General features: G+C 44.9%; 4 protein-coding genes across 5 annotated transcripts in view; all 4 read right to left on the reverse strand.

The window, feature by feature from the left end:
- The window catches only part of f10 (coagulation factor X), a 4,344-nt gene extending 2,847 nt beyond the window's left edge, over window positions 1-1,497 (reverse strand). Inside the window, exons 1-4 of the mRNA XM_064970412.1 lie at window positions 1,483-1,497; window positions 1,097-1,248; window positions 459-619; window positions 197-221 (exon numbers count right to left, since the gene is read on the reverse strand). Coding sequence (XP_064826484.1) covers window positions 197-221; window positions 459-619; window positions 1,097-1,157 — 247 coding nt within the window. The 5' untranslated portion in view covers window positions 1,158-1,248; window positions 1,483-1,497. The remainder of the gene's footprint in view (window positions 1-196; window positions 222-458; window positions 620-1,096; window positions 1,249-1,482) is intronic.
- A 381-nt stretch (window positions 1,498-1,878) lies between these two features.
- On the reverse strand, window positions 1,879-5,806 carry LOC135543271 (coagulation factor VII-like). Its single transcript, XM_064970413.1, has 8 exons — window positions 5,669-5,806; window positions 5,362-5,528; window positions 5,180-5,204; window positions 4,832-4,945; window positions 4,154-4,291; window positions 3,877-3,983; window positions 3,316-3,436; window positions 1,879-3,188 (listed from the first exon to the last, which is right to left on the reverse strand). Exons 1-8 carry the CDS (start codon window positions 5,724-5,726, stop codon window positions 2,479-2,481), a joined length of 1,440 nt encoding a protein of 479 aa, XP_064826485.1. The 5' UTR covers window positions 5,727-5,806; the 3' UTR covers window positions 1,879-2,478.
- A 4,550-nt stretch (window positions 5,807-10,356) lies between these two features.
- LOC135543273 (coagulation factor VII-like) lies at window positions 10,357-14,348 on the reverse strand. Its single transcript, XM_064970414.1, has 8 exons — window positions 14,192-14,348; window positions 13,889-14,052; window positions 13,711-13,735; window positions 13,369-13,482; window positions 12,464-12,601; window positions 12,187-12,293; window positions 11,626-11,746; window positions 10,357-11,498 (listed from the first exon to the last, which is right to left on the reverse strand). Exons 1-8 carry the CDS (start codon window positions 14,247-14,249, stop codon window positions 10,789-10,791), a joined length of 1,437 nt encoding a protein of 478 aa, XP_064826486.1. The 5' UTR covers window positions 14,250-14,348; the 3' UTR covers window positions 10,357-10,788.
- Window positions 14,349-20,362: 6,014 nt separating this feature from the next.
- Window positions 20,363-25,796, reverse strand: LOC135543275 (coagulation factor VII-like). 2 transcript variants are annotated; one of them, XM_064970416.1, is made up of 8 exons: window positions 25,652-25,796; window positions 25,269-25,537; window positions 25,106-25,130; window positions 24,858-24,974; window positions 24,623-24,763; window positions 21,884-22,011; window positions 21,679-21,799; window positions 20,363-21,597 (listed from the first exon to the last, which is right to left on the reverse strand). In XM_064970416.1, exons 1-8 carry the CDS (start codon window positions 25,707-25,709, stop codon window positions 20,984-20,986), a joined length of 1,473 nt encoding a protein of 490 aa, XP_064826488.1. In that variant the 5' UTR covers window positions 25,710-25,796; the 3' UTR covers window positions 20,363-20,983. The 2 variants fall into 2 exon arrangements, with proteins under 2 accessions (XP_064826488.1, XP_064826490.1); XM_064970418.1 differs by having other exon boundaries at window positions 25,269-25,432; window positions 25,652-25,784.
- Window positions 25,797-25,874: the final 78 nt, after the last annotated feature.

The following is a 25,874-nucleotide window of genomic DNA, read 5'->3' on the forward strand; positions in this document are numbered from 1 at the left end:
AACAATCAATTCATGAATTGAAAATAGCCCATTGTTTTGGTGTGTGGTCGTGAGTCCTTTACTTCCTGATCTGACTAGGTTGACCCCAATCTGACCCCAACCTGACTCCAACCCAGCTCTCATCAGAAACCTCCATGTGATCCAATCCCTATCCTCTTGCGCCAACCCTTAGCCTCAACAGACTCCTGGGCCTTACCGTAATATTTGTTCCAGAATTCAGTCTGCGGGAAAGAGGTAAAAAGAGACACAAACATCACAAATTCAAACCAGAAAGGTCAAGATTCCAAAAACAAAGGAATTTCTGGTTGAAATCATGAGCGTGTAAAGGTGGTGTGAATGAGTGCAAAGTGAGGAGTGACTAAACAGGAATGTGATTTATGTGACTGGAACGCAAACAGACATGTGTTTCCGGTTTAAAGAGAGATAGATAGAAACAAAGATGGAGAATGGCAATTTACAGTCAGTTTGTCATCCTCAAAGATCTCCCGAGCCTCCTCTCTGTCACAGCGTTCCTCGATACACTCTCTCTCCATGTCTCCCTGCCGCCACTCCTCAAATGGGCTGTTGGCCCGCCGCCGCCGGTTCAGAACCTGGTGAGCATCGTCACTGTTCAGGAAGACTGGGGACACAGGGAAAAATCGGTATCAGTGGCAGCAGGGCACCATCATCATCGTCATCACCCTCATCATCATCACCATCGTCATCATCGTCATCTTCATCACCATCTTTATCACTATCATCATCACCATCTTCATCACCATCATCGTCATCATCATCACTATCATTACCATAATCATCACCATATTAATGACTATCATCGTCATCCCCATCATCATCTTTTCAATCTTTTCCATCAATTAGGCTGTTGTCATCATCACAGCATGCTTGTCTAGCACAGTCATCACAATCATCAAAGCAATCAGAGATACAGACACACCATAAAATATATCAACACACACATCCCAGTTACCCGCCCTCACCCGTACTCACACACTGACCGCAATCACTGACACTGACTAAACCCCAGAGACTCCCTCACTTTCTCTCTACATAACTATTTGTCAACCGTTTGAGACGGTGGGGTGTTTGAACGTACCCTTGGAGGCTACGCCGTGCAGCAGCAGGAGAAGGAAACAGGTCTGGGACAGCCGAAACATGGCCTGATCTCTGGGTGAGGCACCTCTCTACTCCTGGCTGCTCTGTGGAGCACAACTCTGGAGAGAGCAGGCGGAGAGGGAGGGCAATGACCTGAGAGACAGGAAGAGAGAGAACATGCTGTAGAGAGAGGGAGAGGAAGGAATGTGTGTGTGTTTGTGTGTGTGTGGGGGGGGGGGTAGAAAATAAAAAGGGGAAGAGAGAAAGAAAGGGGGAGGACATCAGGGTAAAAAAAAGAGGGATTAGGGATGTTTGAGAGAGAAAGAGTGGAGATAGAAGGGAAGAGAGAGAGCGAGAGAGAGAGAGAGAGAGAGAGAGAGGACTCACTTCAAATCCAGTCTTCACCATTCAGAGAGGCAAGGCCTTGTCCAGACCACCATTTAGCTCTGCACTCTTCAGCATGACAGACAGCCCTTATTTGAGCCAATCAGAACAGCTCTCAGGAAGGGGCACAAAATCCTCAGTGATCATGTGATCAGTGTTCTGAGGTCCAAATCACTGAGCTAATATTGACACTAAAGGATCTATTCCAATGGTTTAGCCTGCTGTGTTGTGGTGCCTTAAACGGCTAATCGAAAGAAATGCGTATGACTCAGATAATATTAATTTCAGAGAAAATACCATGTAGATAAGCTACTGCTGAAGTGTGACTATGGATACATTTGGACTTTCATTCACTCACACACTCACACACACACACAAATAACACAAAGGAGGCAAAGATTTAGTTTGTCAGCGAGTAATATTTATTCTTCAGCTATCAGAGAGGAAACTTTGGAAGTAAATGTATGTATTGGGAAGCAAACATTCTGGATGGCATCAGGTCAAACATACTGTATGGCATCAGGTCAAACATTCTGTATGGCATCAGGTCAAACATTCTGTATGGCATCAGGTCAAACATTCTGTATGGCATCAGGTCAAACATTCTGTATGGCATCAGGTCAAACATTCTGTATGGCATCAGGTCAAACATTCTGTATGGCATCAGGTCAAACATTCTGTATGGCATCAGGTCAAACATTCTGTATGGCATCAGGTCAAACATTCTGTATGGCATCAGGTCAAACATTCTGTATGGCATCAGGTCATCCAAATCACCACTTGAAATATACAGTTCACATTAAGAGTCAAATGAAAAGAATAGCAGAGTGAAAAGATGTCTGCTTACAAAGTGATGAAACAGGACGATATGCTACACCATTAGCATGATATACAGTAGCTTCCATGTACTATAAAAATATCTATTAATGTTACGTGACAATAGATTCACTGTAATGACAATTGGTGTTGTGTGGTGACTGGTGACAAATGTAATGGGAGTTAGCCAATGCTCTGCACATTGGGAGGTGGTGGCAATAACTTCTCCGTAGCCTGCTGAATCTGAACCTCATCTAATGCCATCTCTAGCAGGAATGGCATCACCGGGGCACTGACTGAAGGCACCGGGGCACTGACTGAAGGAGCATTCATCACCTCCTCAGCCCAGTCCAGGTAGTTGGCTACGGTAGTGTAGACACCATAGTAACCCTGTTTGGGGCAGCCCTTCCCCCAGCCCACCACGCCCATCAGGAAGTGGGTGGTCCCGTAGTAAGTGACCAGGGGGCTCCCATCGTACCCCCTACAGGCCTCCTGGTTCCCCTTCATGTAGCCGGCACACAGCATGTTCTGGGTGAAGTTGAAGCCGCTCTTGAGGGTGCACTCAGAGTTGGGCAGGATGGGCACGGCTAGCCTGTGGAGGAAGCGTGATGAGGGGGCTGGCGGGATGCCAAGTTGGGGATCGTTGCCCCCGTTGGTGCGCTTCCCCCAGCCGCTAAGGGTGTGAAAGCGGACGGCCGCCAGCTCGCTCTTGGCGAAGTGTTGCTGAGGCAGGCAGATGGGTACAGCGTCAGGGCCCAGAGTTACAGGCCCTCTCAGACGCAGCAGGGCGATGTCACTGTCACCTGTTGCTGGGTCGTACAGGTTGTAGGGTATGGCTCTGGCCACGGGGATCCTCTGCTCGCTGCCCTCTTCTACATCAATGTTGTGTTCCCCTGGAAACAGTGTTGTTCATTAGAACAGTGTTTTGTTATGTGACATAGGGACACAAGCAATGTTCTCACTATATGTTTCTAGAAGCTCTATGAAAGTAACACAACCCACACCCACACCGTAACCTACCTGCGACCACCATCAGGTCCTTGGTGTCTCTACCCACGACACAGTGGGCAGCAGTGATGACCCAGTCAGGATGAACTATGACCCCACCACACAGACTAGTGCCTTTATGCTCCAATAGGACCTGCAACCACCAGTCCCATCACAAAGACAAATTGGCCACTCTCATCCATCACTTCTCATTGTACATAAACCAAAATAATACTGTGGAATTATATAATGCCTAATGGAAGAGGTGGTAATAGATACTAACCTAGTTAATATTACACCCTTTGACTTCAAGGATAGTGGTTGTATAGGAATGACTGTGGTTTAGTTATTCTACCAACTATGCCACATAATGCCCTGTGTGGCTTAGTTGGTAGATCATGGTGCTTGCAATTCCAGCATGGTGGGTTTAATTCCCATGGGGGACAAGCACAAAAACTGCACTCACTACTCTAAATCACTCTGGATAAGAGTTTCTGCTGAATTACAAAAATGTAGAAGGGTAGTATTGGCCAATCAAATGTGAAAGAGGTGGATGGATCCATTGTGCTCTCCAGCCAGGCGTTGATGTGTTACCTGCCATGGACAGGCTCCTTTGGGACAGTAGTTCCCACCAACTAGTCTGACTTGTTCCTGGCTCATCGGAGCTTCCAAGCCTGGGATTTTACCACACGGATACTGAACTGATAATAGACAGACAGACAAGTTGTTGTTTCTAACTCTATTCATACATCAACAAATACACATTGGCTCCTTTTGGTTCTGTTAATATTACAGTCTGTTCGTAACAAACAGGGATTTCCCGTCTTTAACAAAACATCTGGGCTCATCTACTGTCCGTTACAGTTGGTACCTTGGGCAACACACTCTCTTCCGTCCTCTCCCAGGGCATAACCAGGAGCGCAGGAACACTTGCGTCTTGACCCAGAACTGTTACAGAAGTGCTCGCACTCCCCGTTAAGGGAGAGGCATTTCAGCGTGTCCTCAAACACTACAGTATGTTGGGAGAAAGTGGAAAGGCAAGTAGGATGAGCAGAATGGGGTCAACATATAATATCAGCCCACTAGCAAATGTGGGCAACACTTCACATTAGGGTGCTCTTACTACTGCGGAATTACAAGAAACTATTGGTGTGAAACTATTGGTGTGAAACTATTGTGAAAACCGGTGTTGCTTAATCCTGGTCCTAGAAACCCAAAGGGGGAGCACATTTTGGTTTTTGCCCTAGCACTACACATCTGAGCACACATACTTTCTTCACACTTATTTTTCTTAAAACTGCATTGTTGGTTCAGGGCTTGTCTGTAGGCATTTTACTGTAAGGGCTGTTGTATTCGGAGCATGTGACAAACAACATTAGATTTGATTCAGCTAATCAACTCATTATCTAACATTTGATTAGTGGAATCAGGTGTGTAGTGCTGGGGCAAAAACCAAAATGTGCACCCCTTTGGGACCCCAGGACCAGGTTTAAGAAACACTGGTGTAAACTATTGGTATAAAAATGGCAGCTAGGAATTCTCTTCCTACCTGTCTGACAGTATTTTCCTTCATAGCCTTCCAGACACTGACATGTGTAAGAGTCATCCATGTAAACACAAGTTCCGTTGTTTTTGCATGGGTTGACCAGGCAGGGATCCTGACCTTAGAGGGATCAATAGGGATATGACATTTGCTATTTGACATGCTGGACATATCTTGTGCAAATAAATTAGGAATGTGATAACATACATGGTAGTACCATATTGGATTTTATACAACAATATAATTAGCATTTTATGAAAATGAATGAAAGCACATTTGAAAGCAATACTCTATCATATATTTTAGGCTGGTTGGATTTTTTGTGTACAGTCCACATAGAAAAATCTGAATTACCCGTGTATGTCAACCAAAACATTTTCTGTGGAAACAAACCATACATAGTCAGTTTTAAGAGTTATCTCTGCAATTCTCACATGTTCCTATGCATTGCTAAATATTTCATTCAATTAAATTAAAATACTGCTTCAATCAAAGTAATAGCAAATATTTCAAGTGAAATTACTACAAAATTGCACCGTTTGGGCGTCGTCCTCGAAAACTTCACGAGCCTCTTCATAGTTACAAATTTGCTCGACACACTCGCGCTCGATGTTGCCCTGAAGAAACAACTCCTCCAAGAAGCCGCTGTTGGCGCGCCTGGCTCTGTCAAGCACCAGGTGCGCATCATACTTCTTCAGGAAGACTTAAACATCGAATGACAAACCATAAAGGAAAGACAACAACTGACATTTTGCACCTCTCCATCTTTAAAAAAAATATGACTTCATCATTTAACTAACTGTAACGCTAGATTCAAAATGTATGTTTTCGAAACAAATTTACCAGCGGCAGAAATGACAGTTGAAATGGCCCAAAGTGCACAAAATGTTTTCAGCAGCATCGTGGCTGACCTGAATCACCCAAAACTGAAGCGGTTTGAGGTAAACAATGCCAGCTCATATGACTCCCACTCACTCCAACAGCTCACTCCCACTGCCCTGCAAAGAGTTGCCACATCTGAGTGATGGTGGCCAGACCTGAACCAGAGGATTATGCCTATGTCTTACACTACATGGACAAAAGAATGTGGACACACCTTCAAATGAGTGGATTTGGCTATTTCAGTCACACCAGTTGCTGACGTGGATACAATCGAGCACACAGCCATGCAATCTCCATAGACAAACAATGTCAGTAGAATGGCCCGCACTGAGCTCAGTGAGCTCAGTCAGTTCCTCAAATTTCTGCTCTGTTAGAGCTGGGCCGGTCAACTGTAAGTGCTGTTATTGTGAAGTGTAAACTTCTAGGAATAAGAATGTCTCAGCCGGTAAGTGGTAGGCCACACAAGCTCACAGAACTGGACCGCCAAGTCCTTAGCGCTTAAAAAATTCTGTCCTCGGCTGCAACACTCACTACCGACTTCCAAACTGCCTCTGGGAGCAGAATCAGCACAAGAACTCTTAGTCGGGAGCTTCATGAAATGGGTTTCCATGGCCGAGCAGATGCACACAAGCCTAAGATCACCATGCACAATGCCAAGCGTCGGATGGAGTGGTGTAAAGCTCGTTGCCATTGGACTCTGGAGCAGTGGAAATGCATTCTCTTGAGTGATGAATCACGCTTCACCATCTGGACGAATCTGGGTTTGGCAGATGCAAGGAAAACACTACCTGCCCCAATACATAGTGCCAAATGTAAAGTTATTTTTCATGATTCAGGCTAGGGCCCTTAGTTCCAGTGAAGGGAAATCTTAACGCTACAACATACAATGACATTCAAGAAAATTCTGTGCTTCCAACTTTGTGGCAACAGTTTTGGAATGAGATCTTTGACAAGCAGCTGTCCAAATACTTTTGGCCATGTAGTGTATCTTAAATATGACATTTGATCCCTATATTTACCTGTTATAATACATTTTTCACTATCCTTTGTAATATCATAATTGTTCACAATCGTTCACATATTTGATTTCATGATATGCATCATTGAATGTATGTAGCTCAAATCAAGTCAAATTTATTGATAAAGCCCTTCTTACATCAGCTGATATCTCAAAGTGCTGTACAGAAACCCAGCCTAAAACTCCAAACAGCAAACCATGCAGGTGTAGAAGCACTGTGGTTAGGAAAATCTCCCTAGAAAGGCCAGAACCTAGGAAGAAACCTAGAGAGGAACCAGGCTATGAGGGGTGGTCAGTCCTCTTCTGGCTGTGCAGGGTGGAAATTTTAACAGAACATGGCCAACATGTTCAAATGTTCATAGATGGGTCAAATAATAATAATCACAGTGGTTGTCAAGGGTGCAACAGGTCAGCACCTCAGGAGTAAATGTCAGTTGGCTTTTCATATCTGATCATTCAGAGTATCTCTACCGCTCCTGCTGTCTCTAGAGAGTTGAAAACAGCAAGTCTGGGACAGGTAGCATGTCCGGTGAACAGGTCAGGGTTCCATAGCCGCAGGCAGAACAGTTAAAACTGGAGCAGCAGCACGGCCAGGTGGACTGGAGACAGCAAGGAGTCATCAGGCCAGGTCGTCCTGAGGTATAGTCGTAGGGCTCAGGTCCTCTGAGAGAAAGAGAAAGAGAGAGAGAATTAGAGAGAACATACTTAAATTCACACAAGGCACCTGATAAGACAGGAGAAATACTCCAGATTTAACAGACTGACCCTAGACCCCAGACACATAAACTACTGCAGCATAAATACTGGAGGCTGAGACAGGAGGGGTCGGGAGACACTGTGGCCCCATCCAACAATACCCCCGGACAGGGCCAAACAGGCAGGATATAACCCCACCCACTTTGCAAAAGCACAGCCCCCACACCACGAGAGGGATATATTCAACCACCAACTTACCATCCTGAGACAAGGCCGAGTATAGCCCAAAAAGATCTCCGCTATGGCACAACCCAAGGTGGGGTGCCAACCCAGACAGGAAGATCACATCAGTGACTCAACCCACTCAAGTGACGCACCCCTCCTAGGGACGGCATGGAAGAGCACCAGTAAGCCTGTGACTCAGCCCCTGTAATAGGGTTAGAGGCAGAGAATCCCAGTGGAGAGACAGGCAGAGACAGCTAGGGCCTATTTCTTGTTTGGAGGGTCCAGAGGTACCCCCAGTGTAAATAGACCCACTGATGCACAACAGGAGAAAGTAGCTAGGCTACAAAGGATTTAACCAACTTTATAGATTTGCTTGATTGTTTCAATGCCTGTGCTAGTCCATGGGCCAGCGGGAAAAAAATCCACTTCGTGGTGGCAAAGGTTTGATGGTATTAAATTGTTCCCCACAAGCCCCTGATCAAATTGATATACGATAGCCTATCTCCGAAACAGTAGATTACTATGTTTTTCACACCTTTATATACACTGCTCAAAAAAATAAAGGGAACACTTAAACAAAACAATGTAACTCCAAGTCAATCACACTTCTGTGAAATCAAACTGTCCACTTAGGAAGCAACACTGATTGACAATAAATTTCACATGCTGTTGTGCAAATGGAAGGCAATTAGCAAGACACCCCCAATAAAGGAGTGGTTCTGCAGGTGGTGACCACAGACCACTTCTCAGTACCTATGCTTCCTGGCTGATGTTTTGGTCACTTTTGAATGCTGGTTGGTGCTTTCACTCTAGTGGTAGCATGAGACGGAGTCTACAACCCACACAAGTGGCTCAGGTAGTGCAGCTCATCCAGGATGGAACATCAATGCGAGCTGTGGCAAGAAGGTTTGCTGTGTCTGTCAGCATAGTGTCCAGAGCATGGAGGCGCTACCAGGAGACAGGCCAGTACATCAGGAGACGTGGAGGAGGCCGTAGGAGGTTAACAACCCAGCAGCAGGACCGCTACCTCCGCCTTTGTGCAAGGAGGAGCAGGAGGAGCACTGCCAGAGCCCTGCAAAATGACCTCCAGCAGGCCACAAATGTGCATGTGTCTGCTCAAACGGTCAGAAACAGACTCCTCGAGGGTGGTATGAGGGCCCGGCGTCCACAGGTGGGGGTTGTGCTTTCAGCCCAACACCGTGCAGGACGTTTGGCATTTGCCAGAGAACCCCAAGATTGGCAAATTTGCCACTGGCGCCCTATGCTCTTCATAGATGAAAGCAGGTTCACACTGAGCACATGTGACAGACGTGACAGTCTGGAGACGCCGTGGAGAACGTTCTGCTGCCTGCAACATCCTCCAGCATGACCGGTTTGGCGGTGGGTCAGTCATGGTGTGGGGTGGCATTTCTTTGGGGTGGCCGCACAGCCCTCCATGTGCTCGCCAGAGGTAGCCTGACTGCCATTAGGTACCGAGATGAGATCCTCAGACCCCTTGTGAGATCATATGCTGGTGCGGTTGGCCCTGGGTTCCTCCTAATGCAAGACAATGCTAGACCTCATGTGGCTGGAGTGTGTCAGCAGTTCCTGCAAGAGGAAGTCATTGATGCTATGGACTGGCCCGCCCGTTTCCCAGACCTGAATCCAATTGAGCACATCTGGGACATCATATCTCGCTCCATCCACCAACGCCATGTTGCACCACAGACTGTCCAGGAGTTGGCGGATGCTTTAGTCCAGGTCTGGGAGGAGATCCCTCAGGAGACCATCCGCCACCTCATCAGGAGCATGACCAGGCGTTGTAGGGAGGTCATACAGGCACATGGAGGCCACACACACTACTGAGCCTCATTTTGACTTGTTTTAAGGACATTACATCAAAGTTGGATCAACCTGGAGTGTGGTTTTCCACTTTAATTTTGAGTGTGACTCCAAATCCAGAACTCCATGGGTTGATAAATTTGATTTCCATTGATAATTTGTGTGATTTTGTTGTCAGCACTTTCAACTATGTAAATAAAAAAGTATTTAATAAGAATATTTCATTCATTCAGATCTAGGATGTGTTATTTTAGTGTTTCCTTTATATTTTGAGGTGTGTATCTTGTTGTATGGGAGTCTAAGCAATACAATGTTCACCGGCTGATAAAGGAATGCTGAGACAAGTTGGAATGTTCACATGCAACAATGGAACATTCTATTGTGTGGATCTCATCTTAAAAACCATAGGATTTGGTTAATGTTTGCCATCTGATCTAATGAGTTACCTAGACTGACTCATGATTGAAAGTACAATGTTTCAAATAGCCGAACTACATATTTGTTTTAGGGAAATCGGTCATACTGGGAAGTAATAACAGTCCAAGAGATCCATATCTGGTAGTATATTGGTTTTATCATTGCCATCTGTAATAGTCTGTTGCATAGCAATACTCAGCCTGCTAAGATGAAAGGTGTGATCTGCTATTTGTTGAGTTGTCCCAGCAAGTTAACATGAATATTTAGGTAAACGCAAATTACCTTATTATTCCAATGGATTAGCCTGCTGTGTTGTGGTGCCTTGAACGGCAATTCTAAAGAAATGCGTATGATTCAGATAATATGCATTTCAGAGAAAATACCATGTAGATAAGCTACTGCTGAAGTGTGGCTATGGATACATTTGGACTTTTCATTCACACACACACAAATAACACAAAGGAGGCAAAGATTTAGTTTGTCAGCGAGTAATATTTATTCTTCCGCTATCAGAGAGGAAACTTTGGAAGTAAATGTACGTATTGGGAAGCAAACATTCTGTATGGCATCAGGTCAAACATACTGTATGGCATCAGGTCAAACATTCTGTATGGCATCAGGTCAAACATTCTGTATGGCATCAGGTCAAACATTCTGTATGGCATCAGGTCATCCAAATCACCACTTGAAATACACAGTTCACATTAAGAGTCAAATGAAAAGAATAGCAGAGTGAAAAGATGTCTGCTTACAAAGTGATGAAACAGGACGATATGCTACACCATTAGCATGATATACAGTAGCTTCCATGTACTATAAAAATATCTATTAATGTTACGTGACAATAGATTCACTGTAATGACAATTGGTGTTGTGTGGTGACTGGTGACAAATGTAATGGGAGTTAGCCAATGCTCTGCACATTGGGAGGTGGTGGCAATAACTTCTCCGTAGCCTGCTGAATCTGAACCTCATCTAATGCCATCTCTAGCAGGAATGGCATCACCGGGGCACTGACTGAAGGCACCGGGGCACTGACTGAAGGAGCATTCATCACCTCCTCAGCCCAGTCCAGGTAGTTGGCTACGGTAGTGTAGACACCATAGTAACCCTGTTTGGGGCAGCCCTTCCCCCAGCCCACCACACCCATCAGGAAGTGGGTGGTCCCGTAGTAAGTGACCAGGGGGCTCCCGTCGTCACCCCTACAGGCCTCCTGGTTCCCCTCCATGTAGCCGGCACACAGCATGTTCTGGGTGAAGTTGAAGCCGCTCTTGAGGGTGCACTCAGAGTTGGGCAGGATGGGCACGGCTAGCCTGCGGAGGAAGGGCGAGGAGGGGGCTGGCGGGGTGCCAGGTTTGCGATTGTTGCCCCCGTTGGTGCGCTTCCCCCAGCCGCTAAGGGTGTGAAAGCGGACGGCCGCCAGCTCGCTCTTGGCAAAGTGTTGCTGAGGCAGGCAGATGGGTACAGCGTCAGGGCCCAGAGTTACAGGCCCTCTCAGACGCAGCAGGGCGATGTCACTGTCACCTGTTGCTGGGTCGTACAGGTTGTAGGGTATGGCTCTGGCCACGGGGATCCTCTGCTCGCTGCCCTCTTCTACATCAATGTTGTGTTCCCCTGGAAACAGTGTTGTTCATTAGAACAGTGTTTTGTTATGTGACATAGGGACACAAGCAATTTTCTCACTATATGTTTCTAGAAGCTCTATGAAAGTAACACAACCCACACCCACACCGTAACCTACCTGCGACCACCATCAGGTCCTTGGTGTCTCTACCCACGACACAGTGGGCAGCAGTGATGACCCAGTCAGGATGAACTATGACCCCACCACACAGACTAGTGCCTTTATGCTCCAATAGGACCTGCAACCACCAGTCCCATCACAAAGACAAATTGGCCACTCTCATCCATCACTTCTCATTGTACATAAACCAAAATAATACTGTGGAATTATATAATGCCTAATGGAAGAGGTGGTAATAGATACTAACCTAGTTAATATTACACCCTTTGACTTCAAGGATAGTGGTTGTATGGGAATGACTGTGGTTTAGTTATTCTACCAACTATGCCACATAATGCCCTGTGTGGCTTAGTTGGTAGATCATGGTGCTTGCAATTCCAGCATGGTGGGTTTAATTCCTTTGGGGGACAAGCACAAAAACTGCACTCACTACTCTAAATCACTCTGGATAAGAGTGTCTGCTAAATTACGAAAATGTAGAAGGGTAGTATTGGCCAATCAAATGTGAAAGAGGTGGATGGATCCATTGTGCTCTCCAGCCAGGCGTTGATGTGTTACCTGCCATGGACAGGCTCCTTTGGGACAGTGGTTCCCACCGACTAGTCTGACTTGTTCCTGGCTCATCGGAGCTTCCAAGCCTGGGATTTTACCACACGGATACTGAACTGATAATAGACAGACAGACAAGTTGTTGTTTCTAACTCTATTCATACATCAACAAATACACATTGGCTCCTTTTGGTTCTCTTAATATTACAGTCTGTTCGTAACAAACAGGGATTTCCCGTCTTTAACAAAACATCTGGGCTCATCTACTGTCCGTTACAGTTGGTACCTTGGGCAACACACTCTCTTCCGTCCTCTCCCAGGGCATAACCAGGAGCGCAGGAACACTTGCGTCTTGACCCAGAACTGTTACAGAAGTGCTCGCACTCCCCGTTAAGGGAGAGGCATTTCAGCGTGTCCTCAAACACTACAGTATGTTGGGAGAAAGTGGAAAGGCAAGTAGGATGAGCAGAATGGGGTCAACATATAATATCAGCCCACTAGCAAATGTGGGCAACACTTCACATTAGGGTGCTCTTACTACTGTGGAATTACAAGAAACTATTGGTGTGAAACTATTGGTATGAAACTATTGTGAAAACCGGTGTTGCTTAATCCTGGTCCTAGAAACCCAAAGGGGGTGCACATTTTGGTTTTTGCCCTAGCACTACACATCTGAGCACACATACTTTCTTCACACTTATTTTTCTTAAAACTGCATTGTTGGTTCAGGGCTTGTCTGTAGGCATTTTACTGTAAGGTCTGTTGTATTCGGAGCATGTGACAAACAACATTTGATTTGATTCAACTAATCAACTCATTATCTAACATTTGATTAGTGGAATCAGATGTGTAGTGCTGGGGCAAAAACAGAAATGTGCACCCCTTTGGGACCCCAGCATAAACTATTGGTATAAAAATGGCAGCTTGTGTAACAGTATAACTATAGACTGTCCCCTCGCCCATACTCGGGCTCGAACCAGGGACCCTCTGCACACAGACAACAGTCACTCACGAAGCATCGTTACCCATCGCTCTACAAAAGCCACGGCTCTTGCAGAGCAAGGGGAACTACTACTTCAAGGTCCAGAGCAAGTGACGTCACCAATTGAAACGCTATTTAGCGCGCACCACCGCACCACCGCTAATTAGCTAGGCGTTTCACATCCGTTACACTGGGAATTCTCTTCCTACCTGTCTGACAGTATTTTCCTTCATAGCCTTCCAGACACTGACATGTGTAAGAGTCATCCATGTAAACACAAGTTCCGTTGTTTTTGCATGGGTTGACCAGGCAGGGATCCTGACCTTAGAGGGATCAATAGGGATATGACATTTGCTATTTGACATGCTGGACATATCTTGTGCAAATAAATTAGGAATGTGATAACATACATGCTAGTACCATATTGGATTTTATACAACAATATAATTAGCATTTTATGAAAATGAATGAAAGCACATTTGAAAGCAATACTCTATCATATATTTTAGGCTGGTTGGATTTTTTTGTCCACATAGAAAAATCTGATTTACCCGTGTATGTCAACCAAAACTTTTTCTGTGGAAACAAACCATACATAGTCAGTTTTAAGAGTTCTCTGGGATTCTCACATGTTCCTATGCATTGTTAAATATTTCATTCAATTAAAATAGTGCTTCAATCAAAGTAATAGCAAATATTTCACCAAGTGAAATTACTACAAAATTGCACCGTTTGGGCGTCGTCCTCGAAAACTTCCCGAGCCTCTTCATAGTTACAAATTTCCTCGACACACTCGCGCTCGAGGTTGCCCTGTTTCATCTCCTCGAAGAAGCCGCTGTTGGCGCGCCTGGCTCTGTCAAGCACCAGGTGCGCATCATCCTTCTTCAAGAAGACTTAAACATCGAATGACAAACCATAAAAGAAAGACAACAACTGACATTTGGCACCTCTCCATCTTAAAAAAAATATGACTTTATCATTTAACTAACTGTAACGCTAGATTCAAAACATATGTTTTTGAAACAAACTTACCAGCGGCAGAAATGACCGTTGAAATCGCCCAAAGTGCACAAAATGTTTTCAGCAACATCGTGGCGGACCTGAATCACCCAGAACTGGAGCGATTTGAGGTAAACAATTCCAGCTCATATGACTCCCACTCACTCCAACAGCTCACTCCCACTGCTCTGCAAACAGTTGCCACATCTGGGTGATGGTGGCCAGACCTGAACCAGAGGATTAGGCCTATGTCTTACACTACATGGACAAAAGAATGTGGACACACCTTCAAATGAGTGGATTCGGCTATTTCAGTCACACCAGTTGCTGACATTTATACAATCGAGCACACAGCCATGAAATCTCCATAGACAAACAATGTCAGTAGAATGGCCCGCACTGAGCTCAGTGAGCTCAGTCAGTTCCTCAAATTTCTGCTCTGTTAGAGCTGGGCCGGTCAACTGTAAGTGCTGTTATTGTGAAGTGTAAACTTCTAGGAATAAGAATGTCTCAGCCGGTAAGTGGTAGGCCACACAAGCTCACAGAACTGGACCGCCAAGTCCTTAGCGCTTGAAAAAATTCTGTCCTCGGCTGCAACACTCACTACCGACTTCCAAACTGCCTCTGGGAGCAGAATCAGCGCAAGAACTCTTAGTCGGGAGCTTCATGAAATGGGTTTCCATGGCCGAGCAGATGCACCCAAGCCTAAGATCACCATGCACAATGCCAAGCGTCGGATGGAGTGGTGTAAAGCTCGTCACCATTGGACTCTGGAGCAGTGGAAATGCATTCTCTTGAGTGATGAATCACGCTTCACCATCTGGACGAATCTGGGTTTGGCAGATGCCAGGAAAACACTACCTGACCCAATACATAGTGCCAAATGTAAAGTTATTTTTCATGGTTCAGGCTAGGGCCTTTAGTTCCAGTGAAGGGAAATCTTAACGCTACAACATACAATGACATTCAAGAAAATTCTGTGCTTCCAACTTTGTGGCAACAGTTTTGGAATGAGATCTTCGACAAGCATGTAGTGTATCTTAAATATGACATTTGATCCCTATATTTACCTGTTATAATACATTTTTCACTATCCTTTGTAATATCATAATCGTTCACAAATTTGATTTCATGATATGCATCATTGAATGTATGTAGCTCAAATCAAGTCAAATTTATTGATAAAGCCCTTCTTACATCAGCTGATATCTCAAAGTGCTGTACAGAAACCCAGCCTAAAACCCCAAACAGCAAGCAATGCAGGTGTAGAAGCACGGTGGCTAGGAAAAACTCCCTAGAAAGGCCAAAACCTAGGAAGAAACCTAGAGAGGAACCAGGCTATGAGGGGTGGTCAGTCCTCTTCTGGCTGTGCCGAGTGGAGATTTTAACAGAACATAGCCAACATGTTCAAATGTTCATAGATGACCAGCAGGGTCAAATAATAATAATCACAGTGGTTGTCGAGGGTGCAACAGGTCAGCACCTCAGGAGTAAATGTCAGTTGGCTTTTCATAGCCGATCATTCAGAGTATCTCCAAATCAAATTTATTTATATAGCCCTTCGTACATCAGCTGATATCTCAAAGTGCTGTACAGAATCCCAGCCTAAAACCCCAAACAGCAAGCAATGCAGGTGTAGAAGCACGGTGGTTAGGAAAAACTCCATAGAAAGGCCAAAACCTAGAAAGAAACCTAGAGAGGAACCAGGCTATGTGGGGTGGCCAGTCCTCTTCTGGCTGTGCCGGGTAGAGATTATAACAGAACATGGCCAAGATGTTCAAATGTTCATAAATGACCAGCATGGTCAAATAATAATAAGGCAGAACAGTTGAAACTGGAGCAGCAGCACGGCCAGGTGGACTGGGGACAGCAAGGAGTCATCAGGCCAGGTAGTCCTGAGGCATAGTCCGAGGGCTCAGGTCCTCCGAGAGAAAGAAAGAGAGAAAGAGAAAGAGAGAGAGAGAATTAGAGAGAACATACTTACATTCACACAAGACACCTGATAAGATAGGAGAAATACTCCAGATATAACAAACTGACCCTAGACCCCAGACACATAAACTACTGCAGCATAAATACTGGAGGCTGAGACAGGAGGGGTCGGGAGACACTGTGGCCCCATCAAACGACACTCCCGGACAGGGCTAAACAGGCAGGATATAAGCCCACCCACTTTGCAAAAGCACAGCCCCCACACCACTAGAGGGATATCTTCAACCACCAATTTACCATCCTGAGACAAGGCCGAGTATAACCCACAAAGATCTCCGCCATGGCACAACCCAAGGGGGGGTGCCAACCCAGACAGGAAGATCACATCAGTGACTCAACCCACTCAAGTGACGCACCCCTCCTAGGGACGGCATGGAAGAGCACCAGTAAGCCAGTGACTCAGCCCCTGTAATAGGGTTAGAGGCAAAGAATCCCAGTGGAGAGAGGGGAACCGGCCAGGCAGAGACAGCTAGGGCCTATCTCTTGTTTGGAGGGTCCAAAGGTACCCCCAGTGTAAATAGACCCACTGATGCACAACAGGAGAAAGTAGCCAGGCTACAAAGTATTTAACCAACTGTATAGAATTGCTTGCTTGTTTCAATGCCTGTCCTAGTCCATGGGTCAGCGGAAAACAAATCCACTTCGGGGTGGCAAAGGTTTGATGGTATTAAATTGTTCCCCACAAGCCCCTGATCAAATTGATATATGACAGCCTATCTCCTAAAGAGTAGATTACTATGTTTTTCACACCTTTATATATCTTGTTGTATGGGAGTCTAAGCAATACAATGTTCACAGGCTGATAAAGGAATGTTGAGACAAGTTGGAATGTTCACATGCAACATTCTATTGTGTGAATCTCATCTTAAAAACCATAGGATTTGGTTAATGTTTGCCATCTGATCTAATGATTTACCTAGACTGACTCATGATTGAAAGTACAATGTTACAAATAGCCGAACTACATATTTGTTTTAGGGAAATCGGTCATACAGGGAAGTAATAACAGTCCAAGAGATCCATATCTGGTAGTATATTGGTTTTATCATTGCCATCTGTAATAGTCTGTTGCATAGCAATACTCAGCCTGCTAAGATGAAAGGTGTGATCTGCTATTTTTTGGACGTCCCAGCAAGTTAACATGAATATTTAGGTAAACGCAAATTATCAAAAACATTTTTTTCATATCTTTTCTGTCCCTGACCATGATCTTAAAACAATGCTCTCTAATCTTACAAGTTATTTAATTAAATATGTTGCCTTATCATTTTTGTAGCCATTTGTAACGGTTTTCTTTATGCGAAGGAGAGTCAGACCAAAATGCGGCGTGGCTATTGAGATTCATGTTTAATAAAAACACCAAAACAGCCTATACTGGTGCAAAGTATCACAGAGACCGGAACCAGGACAATCACCCACAAAACCCAACACCAAACAGGCTACCTAAATATGGTTCCCAATCAGAGACAATGACTCACACCTGCCTCTGATTGAGAACCATATCAGGCCAAACATTGAACTAGACAAACTAGACATGAAACATAGAATGCCCACTCATATCACACCCTGACCAAACAAAACATAGAAACATACAAAGCAAACTATGGTCAGGGTGTGACACCATTAGTTAAGTTGCTGGTTGACAAATTTAATAGAAACAATTAATTTAGTGATTAGAAAAAAATCTGGCCTTTTAGCACTAACCAACACATATTTCAGTAGGCTGTATACTATAATATACTATTTTTCCATTCATTGTGTAATTAGACACTATCTATAAAGACTGTGAACCGAAGACTTCAGTACTTCACCAGCTATGTAAGTTGATGCCCTCATCAGCAGGCGGTTTGTTAGAATGTCAGGATTCAATACTTAGATTTTACATTTAACAATATGGCATAATATTGTATATCATTATAATCACTACAAACCAGTGAAAGAACACTTTAGGAATATTATAATTTATTGTTTGAAAATAAAATACAGAAATTAGGGCTACCAATGCTAACCAAATTTTTAGAAAAATTTTGCTAATATTTTACAAAGATTATTCATTTTGCAAACCTGCCTAATTTTGTTGTGTTATCTACATATCTATCATATTTTTTTTATTAGGATTAGGCATATACCACCTATTATTGTTGTGGAAATGACAGACCAATTGTCACGACTTCCACCGAAGTTGTTCCCTCTCCTTGTTCGGGCGACGTTTGGCGATCGACGTCACCGGCTTTCTAGCCGCCACCGATCCATGTTTCATTTTTCCTTTTGTTTTGTCTATTTACACACCTGGTTCCCATCTCATAATTATGTTCCTTATTTAACCCTCTGGTTATGTTCCTTATTTAACCCTCTGGTTTCCCTTTCTGTTTTGTCCCTAGAATTTCTAAGCAAACAGCTGGAGGCAGGGCTTTCTCCTATAGAGCTCCATTTTTATGGAACGGTCTGCCTACCCATGTCAGAGACGCAAACTCGGTCTCAACCTTTAAGTCTTTACTGAAGACTCATCTCTTCAGTGGGTCATATGATTGAGTGTAGTCTGGCCTAGGAGTGGGAAGGTGAACGGAAAGGCTCTGGAGCAACGAACCGCCCTTGCTGTCTCTGCCTGGCCGGTTCCCCTCTTTCCACTGGGATTCTCTGCCTCTGACCCTATTACAGGGGCTGAGTCACTGGCTTACTGGGGCTCTCTCATGCCGTCCCTGGAAGGGGTGCATCACCTGAGTGGGTTGATTCACTGATGTGGTCATCCTGTCTGGGTTGGCGCCCCCCCTTGGGTTGTGCCATGGCGGAGATCTTTGTGGGCTATACTCAGCCTTGTCTCAGGATGGTAAGTTGGTGGTTGAAGATATCCCTCTAGTGGTGTGGGGGCTGTGCTTTGGCAAAGTGGGTGGGGATATATCCTTCCTGTTTGGCCCTGTCCGGGGTGGGGCCACAGTGTCTCCTGACCCCTCCTGTCTCAGCCTCCAGTATTTATGCTGCAGTAGTTTATGTGTCGGGGGGCTAGGGTCAGTTTGTTATATCTGGAGTACTTCTCCTGTCCTATTCGGTGTCCTGTGTGAATCTAAGTGTGCGTTCTCTAATTCTCTCCTTCTCTCTCTCTCTTTCTCTCTCTCGGAGGACCTGAGCCCTAGGACCATGCCCCAGGACTACCTGACATGATGACTCCTTGCTGTCCCCAGTCCACCTGACCGTGCTGCTGCTCCAGTTTCAACTGTTCTGCCTTATTATTATTTGACCATGCTGGTCATTTATGAACATTTGAACATCTTGGCCATGTTCTGTTATAATCTCCACCCGGCACAGCCAGAAGAGGACTGGCCACCCCACATAGCCTGGTTCCTCTCTAGGTTTCTTCCTAGGTTTTGGCCTTTCTATGGAGTTTTTCCTAGCCACCGTGCTTCTACACCTGCATTGCTTGCTGTTTGGGGTTTAGGCTGGGTTTCTGTACAGCACTTTGAGATATCAGCTGATGTACGAAGGGCTATATAAATAAATTTGATTTGATTTTGTGCGTGATTGTCTTTCGTGTATTCCGGTGTGTTGTATTTTGAGTCCCGTTTTGTCCTTGTTTGGAACGGGATTTTGTTATGTTTTGGATTGAGTAAACCAGAGGGTTAAATAAGGAACATAATTATGAGATGGGAACTAGGTGTGTAAACAGACAAAACAAAAGGAAAAATGAAACATGGATCAGTGGCAGTGACACCAATCCAATTAAAGCTAACTGGAGCTGGTTGGCGGACATTTAGGAAAATGTGTACCCTATGGTAAATTACTAATACCTAGGCATCATTGTTTAGAATTTGACTTGCTGTATGTAAAGTTTGCTGGTACACCTGTAAAGGATGTCATGCTGCTTGCCTAGTGAGTACCACTTTCTCCCGATTCTGCCCACACCTGGCACAAACTTGGGACCACCCTCATTAAGCATCTTACCAGTCAGCGCCACGTGAAAAGCCAGCTATTCGTTGGTGCTTGTGGGGACACTTCAGGCTGAGGAGTAAGTTTCACACATACCCATGTGCAACACACTCATTATGAAGACATCTTGCCAAAATGGGTAACCTGTACCTCTTTGCTGGACGTAATACATTCCAATGGGATTTCAAGTAGGGTGCAATATATACGGGGAAGGTTTCACATCACGTCTTCATTTTAACACAATTTACAGAATCATATTGCATATCATGTTAATTAATAGACATCAGTGAATGCTTCTAGAACAGTGTTTTATTGGAATATATTTGAAACGGCTCCAACACTCAGCAATTCTGACAGCCTTTGTGTTCATATGTTTACCACTATTCTGGTCGTATTTTGCTAAATACATATAAAATTGCCTTAGTTTGAGAAGATTGTTCCCTGATAATACAAAATTACATTTTATACCCTCAATCCCATTGGCCCAACTAACTGCACAGGGGTCATAACATATAATGCAGTGACTGTCCTCTTTCTTATAACATACACAAAGAGCCTGCGGGGTCTGAGCAGAATGCAAGCAGCTTTGTTTTAAGATGGCAAATGCATTGTAATTGAACACCAATTTATGTAAGAGTCAGTTTGCCTTAATGGTTATCATGTCACAGCAGAAGGGTCAGTTTACTTTGGCATCAATCAAACGTTTATAAAAATAAAAAAAATTCAGAGTTAAATCAAACCATAAAATCAACAAACATACAGAAAAACTTTAGAAAGTGTAGTTGAAGCACGAGAAACAAAACATGATAAATATAAATACTATAATCTGAAAGACAAATATGGTTTCAGAGATGTACTACAAGTTGAACCCAATAAGGTACTGGGCTCAGCACTGCTCCTGTTCTGTGACACTTATAAGACTGCATTTGGATTGGCCGTGGTGTTTTGCAGTGTGGTCGTGGTGTTCTGCGGCTGCGCTGTCGGCTGCTCTGCCGTGTAGTTGTGGATCCAGTCCAGGTAGTTGGACACGCGGGTGTAAATCCCGTAGTTCCCCGGCCGGGCGCACCCCTTTCCCCAGCTGACGATACCCAAAAGGAACGTGGTGTCTCTGTAGCGGGTGACCAGTGGTCCGCCGCTGTCCCCCTTACAGGAGTCCTGCTTGCCCTCGATGTAGCCGGCGCAGAACATGTTAGCCGTTAGCGTGACACCGCTCATCTCAACGCAGTCCTGGGTACGTATACGTGGCACCTCCAGCCGCCGGAGGACACGTGACGTAGGACCGTTCTCGCTGCGCCGGCCCCAGCCACTTACCGTGTGGAGGTTGATGGCCCAGAGCTCACGCTCCGCCATCGAGCGGGTGGGCAGGCAGACGGGCACGGCGAAAGGCGTCATAGTAATGGCAGTCTTCAGACGTAGCAGGGCGATGTCGCTGTCCGCCGTGTCTGACACGTAGCTGTTGTGCATGATGATCTCTGCCACATCTATGGTCTGTTCCGTACCCTCGTTTTTCTCTGTGTCATGTTCACCTGGGCACATGCAGAAAAGGTTGAAACAACTCAATACACAACAGCTGTATTGACTCTTTTCTAAAGAAAAACAGTCCATACCTGCCACCACCTTCAGGTGCTGGGCCTTGATATTCTCCAAGCAGTGAGAGGCAGTGAGGATCCAGGTGGGTTTGTAGATGACTCCTCCACAAAAGCCCTTCTCATTTCTCACTAACAACACCTGTAGAAACACACCGTGGGGAAAGAGACTTCACCTCTACGTCAGATACATAAACTTGTCCGCCGCCACTGGTTCATACTGTACCTGCCAGGGGCAGTGACCCTTAGGGCACTCTGTTCCCCCCACGATGCGTGAACGGGGGTCCAACGGTACGTCTCCCTTCTCGGAGGCGCTGCCGTGCAGGACAGGAACCTTCCCACAGGCCATTGTTTCTGGAACCACGAGAGACCAGAGATCATACAGTGTATTCAGAAAGTATTCAGACCCCTTGACTTTTCCCACATTTTGTTACTTTACAGCCTTATTCTAAAATGGATTAAATGAATACAAATCCATAGCAATCTACACACAATACCCCATAATCACAAAGCGAAAACAGGTTTTAACATTTTTGCACATTTATTACAAATAAAAAACAGAAATACCTATTTACATAAGTATTTAGTCCCTTTACTATGAGACTCAAAATTGAACTCAGGTGCATCCTGTTTCCATTGATCATCCTTCAGATGTTTCTACAGCTTGATTAGAGTCCACCTAGGGTGACTTCAATTGATTGGACATGATTTGGGAAAGGCACACACCTGTCTATTTAAGGTCCCACAGTTGCCAGTGCACGTCAGAGCAAAAACCAAGCCACGAGGTCGAAGGAATTGTCCGTAGAGTGCCGACATATATCTGAGGAAGGGTACCAAAAAATGTCTGCAGCATTGAAGGTCCCCAAGAACAAAGTGGCCCACATTATTCGTAAATGGAAGAAGTTTGGAACCACCAAGACTCTTGCAGCACTCGACCAATCAGGCCTTTATGATAGCGTGGCCAGATGGAAGCCACACCTCAGTAAAAGGCACATGACAGCCCGCTTGGAGTTTGCCAAAAGGCACCTAAAGACTCTCAGACCATGAGAAACAAGATTCTCTGGTATGATGAAACCAAGAATGAACTCTTTGTTCTGAATGCCAAGAGTCACGTCTGGAGGACACCTGGCACCATCCCTAAGGTGAAGCATGGTGGTGGCAGCATCATGCTGTGGGGATGTTTTTCAGTAACAGGGACTGTGAGAATAGTCAGGATCGAGGCAAAGATGAACAGAGCAAAGTACAGAGAGATCTTTGATGTGCCTAGCTTGTAGCGCCATACTCAAGAAGACCCAAGGCTGTAATCGCTACCAAAGGTGCTTCAACAAAATACTGAGTAAAGGGTCTGAATACTTGTAAATATGATATCATTTTTTATTTTTTATTAGCAAACATTTCTAAAAACCTGTTTCTGCTTTGTCATTATGGGGTATTGTGTGTAGATTGATGAGGAAAAAGGCTTTAAAGTAACACATTTTTTACAAAAAGTAAAGGGGTCTGACGACTTTCTGAATGCACAGAGGGTGTATATACTACAACCAGAGGGTGTATATACTACAACCAGAGGGTGTATATACTACAACCAGAGGGTGTATATACTACAACCAGAGGGTGTATATACTACAACCAGAGGGTGTATATACTACAACCAGTGGGTGTATATACTACAACCAGAGGGTGTATATACTACAACCAGTGTGTATATACTACAACCAGAGGGTGTATATACTACAACCAGAGGGTGTATATACTACAACCAGAGGGTGTATATACTACAACCAGAGGGTGTATATACTACAACCAGAGGGTGTATATACTACAACCAGTGGGTGTATATACTACAACCAAAGGGTGTATATACTACAACCAGAGGGTGTATATACTACAACCAGAGGGTGTATATACTACAACCAGAGGGTGTATATACTACAACCAGAGGGTGTATATACTACAACCAGAGGGTGTATATACTACAACCAGAGGGTGTATATACTACAACCAGAGGGTGTATATACTACAACCAGAGGGTGTATATACTACAACCAGAGGGTGTATATACTACAACCAGAGGGTGTATATACTACAACCAGAGGGTGTATATACTACAACCAGAGGGTGTATATACTACAACCAGAGGGTGTATATACTACAACCAGAGGGTGTATATACTACAACCAGAGGGTGTATATACTACAACCAGAGGGTGTATATACTACAACCAGAGGGTGTATATACTACAACCAGAGGGTGTATATACTACAACCAGAGGGTGTATATACTACAACCAGAGGGTACGTCCCAAATGGCACCCTATTTCCCTATATAGTGCACTACTTTTGTTAAAGTACTACACTGAGTGTACAAAACATTAGGAACACTTGCTCTTTCCATGACATACTGTAGACTGACCAGGTGAAAGTTATGATCCCTTATTCATTCCGTGTAGATGAAGGGGAGGAGACAGGTTAAAGAAGGATTTTTAAGCCTTGAGACAATTTGAGACATGGATTGTGTTTGTATGCCATTCAGAGGGTGAATGGGCAAGACAAAATATTTAGATGTCTTTGAACAAGGTATGGTAGTAGATGTCAGGCACACCGGTTTGAGTGTCTCAAGAACTGCAGCGCTGCTGGGTTTTTCACGCTCAACAATTTCCTGTGTGTATCAAGAATGGTCCACCACCCAAAGGACAACCGTGGGAAGCATTGGAATCAACAAGGGCCAGCAACCCTGTGGACCGTTTTAGAACCTTGTAGAATCCATGCCCTGACGAATTGAGGCTGTTATGAGGGTTAAAGGGGATGCAACTCAATATTAAGAAAGTGTTCCTAATGTTTTGTGCACTCAGTGTATAGGACATAGGATGCCATTTGGGATGCATCCACAGATAACATCATACATGATGACAATACAACTGATCATACAACGTTGACATGGCACATGGCCTGTGGCTGTGACTGCTAACCTTGTGTCAGGCAACGCTGTCCATCAGTCCCCAGGAAATAGCCGTCTGCACATGAACAGTTGCGTCGGCCCCCCTCCTCCTCGCAGAAGTGCTCACAGCCCCCGTTCTCATGCAAGCAGGAGTCAGGAATGGCCTTGAATGCTGACATAAAGAATGTGTTTATGTAAGTAAACGGGAAAAAGAAACCTTGGAAACTAAAGTTTGCACAGAAACGTCTCCCATCAAGAACTGTTACCGAGCTCGCAGTTCCGTCCACTGAAGCCTGGCAGGCACAGGCAGGTGTAAGACGATCCTGATATGCTAGAGCAGCTTCCTTTGTTCTGGCAGGGGTCAGATTGGCAGCTGTCTTGAACTGTAAGGATGAATACATTTGTGTACATTTGGGATCTCATGGTCAACAAAGATGTTAAAAGATTCAAATATAGTGGTGGTGGTGTCTGGGTATTTGTGACTGTAGAAATGACACACTGCACAGAAGCTCACCATTGTAGTTTCTCCAGAACTCCTCCTAAGGGAAGAGAATGGGGACAATTCACAGAGGATATCAGGTAGGAATCGTGTTCAGAGTCATTATTATTGTTTTTTTTACCTATCATGCAGACTATGGTCTGTTCATGATCAGATTGTGGTTCAACCAGGCACTGACCGTAGCCTGTTCGTGCTCAAACACTTCCCGCGCCTCCTCTTTGGAACACTTCTCCTCAAGGCATTCTCGCTCCAGGTCCCCCCTTTTGAGCTCCTCGAACCAGCCGCTGTTGGCACGCTTAGGCCGGATGAGGAGGCCATGGGCCTGGTCCCGCGCCAAGAACACTGCAAGACCGGAGGAGAGGGGAGTTGTACACACAGACACATATGCACAAACACACACAGACACACACATAAAAACACACACAAACACACACACACATGCACAAACTGCACACAAGCAAACAGGTAGATATGTATTGTACATAAATGAATGCATATATACAAACTAAAGTTAGAAACACACACACACAAAAACACATACGTAGGGGTAAGTTAACTTACCTGAGGCGGGATGACAGCAGCGGATACTTAATGTAAGACAGAGAACATGAAGCCACATGATGACTGCCCTCAGAATATCTAAGCACACTGTCACTCTCTGTTCCTTTCAGTCCACAGGTCCAAAGTCTGGACAAAATCCTGATTTGGGCCCTAACCCTCCCCTAACACGTGCTTACCTTCCTCTGTCATTGACCCTATGCAGGCTCTTCCCTCCCTTTCACAG

The sequence above is a fragment of the Oncorhynchus masou genome, chromosome 7 (assembly GCF_036934945.1).
Source record: "Oncorhynchus masou masou isolate Uvic2021 chromosome 7, UVic_Omas_1.1, whole genome shotgun sequence".
Lineage (NCBI taxonomy): Eukaryota > Metazoa > Chordata > Actinopteri > Salmoniformes > Salmonidae > Oncorhynchus > Oncorhynchus masou.

Coding starts and splice junctions, on each gene's coding strand:
- LOC135543275 (XM_064970416.1), bottom strand. CDS start 25,709: ATGTGGCTTCATGTTCTCTGTCTTACATTAAGTATCCGCTGCTGTCAT. Junction 24,975..25,105: donor GTTCTGGAGAAACTACAATG/GTGAGCTTCTGT, acceptor TCATCCTTACAG/TTCAAGACAGCTGCCAATCT. Junction 24,764..24,857: donor TGGACGGAACTGCGAGCTCG/GTAACAGTTCTT, acceptor TCTTTATGTCAG/CATTCAAGGCCATTCCTGAC.
- LOC135543271 (XM_064970413.1), bottom strand. CDS start 5,726: ATGCTGCTGAAAACATTTTGTGCACTTTGGGCCATTTCAACTGTCATT. Junction 5,205..5,361: donor TCGAGGACGACGCCCAAACG/GTGCAATTTTGT, acceptor TTGTTTCCACAG/AAAATGTTTTGGTTGACATA. Junction 4,946..5,179: donor GTTTTGGTTGACATACACGG/GTAATTCAGATT, acceptor GATCCCTCTAAG/GTCAGGATCCCTGCCTGGTC.
- LOC135543273 (XM_064970414.1), bottom strand. CDS start 14,249: ATGTTGCTGAAAACATTTTGTGCACTTTGGGCGATTTCAACGGTCATT. Junction 12,602..13,368: donor AGGAAAATACTGTCAGACAG/GTAGGAAGAGAA, acceptor AACATACTGTAG/TGTTTGAGGACACGCTGAAA. Junction 11,499..11,625: donor GGACCTGATGGTGGTCGCAG/GTAGGTTACGGT, acceptor CACTGTTTCCAG/GGGAACACAACATTGATGTA.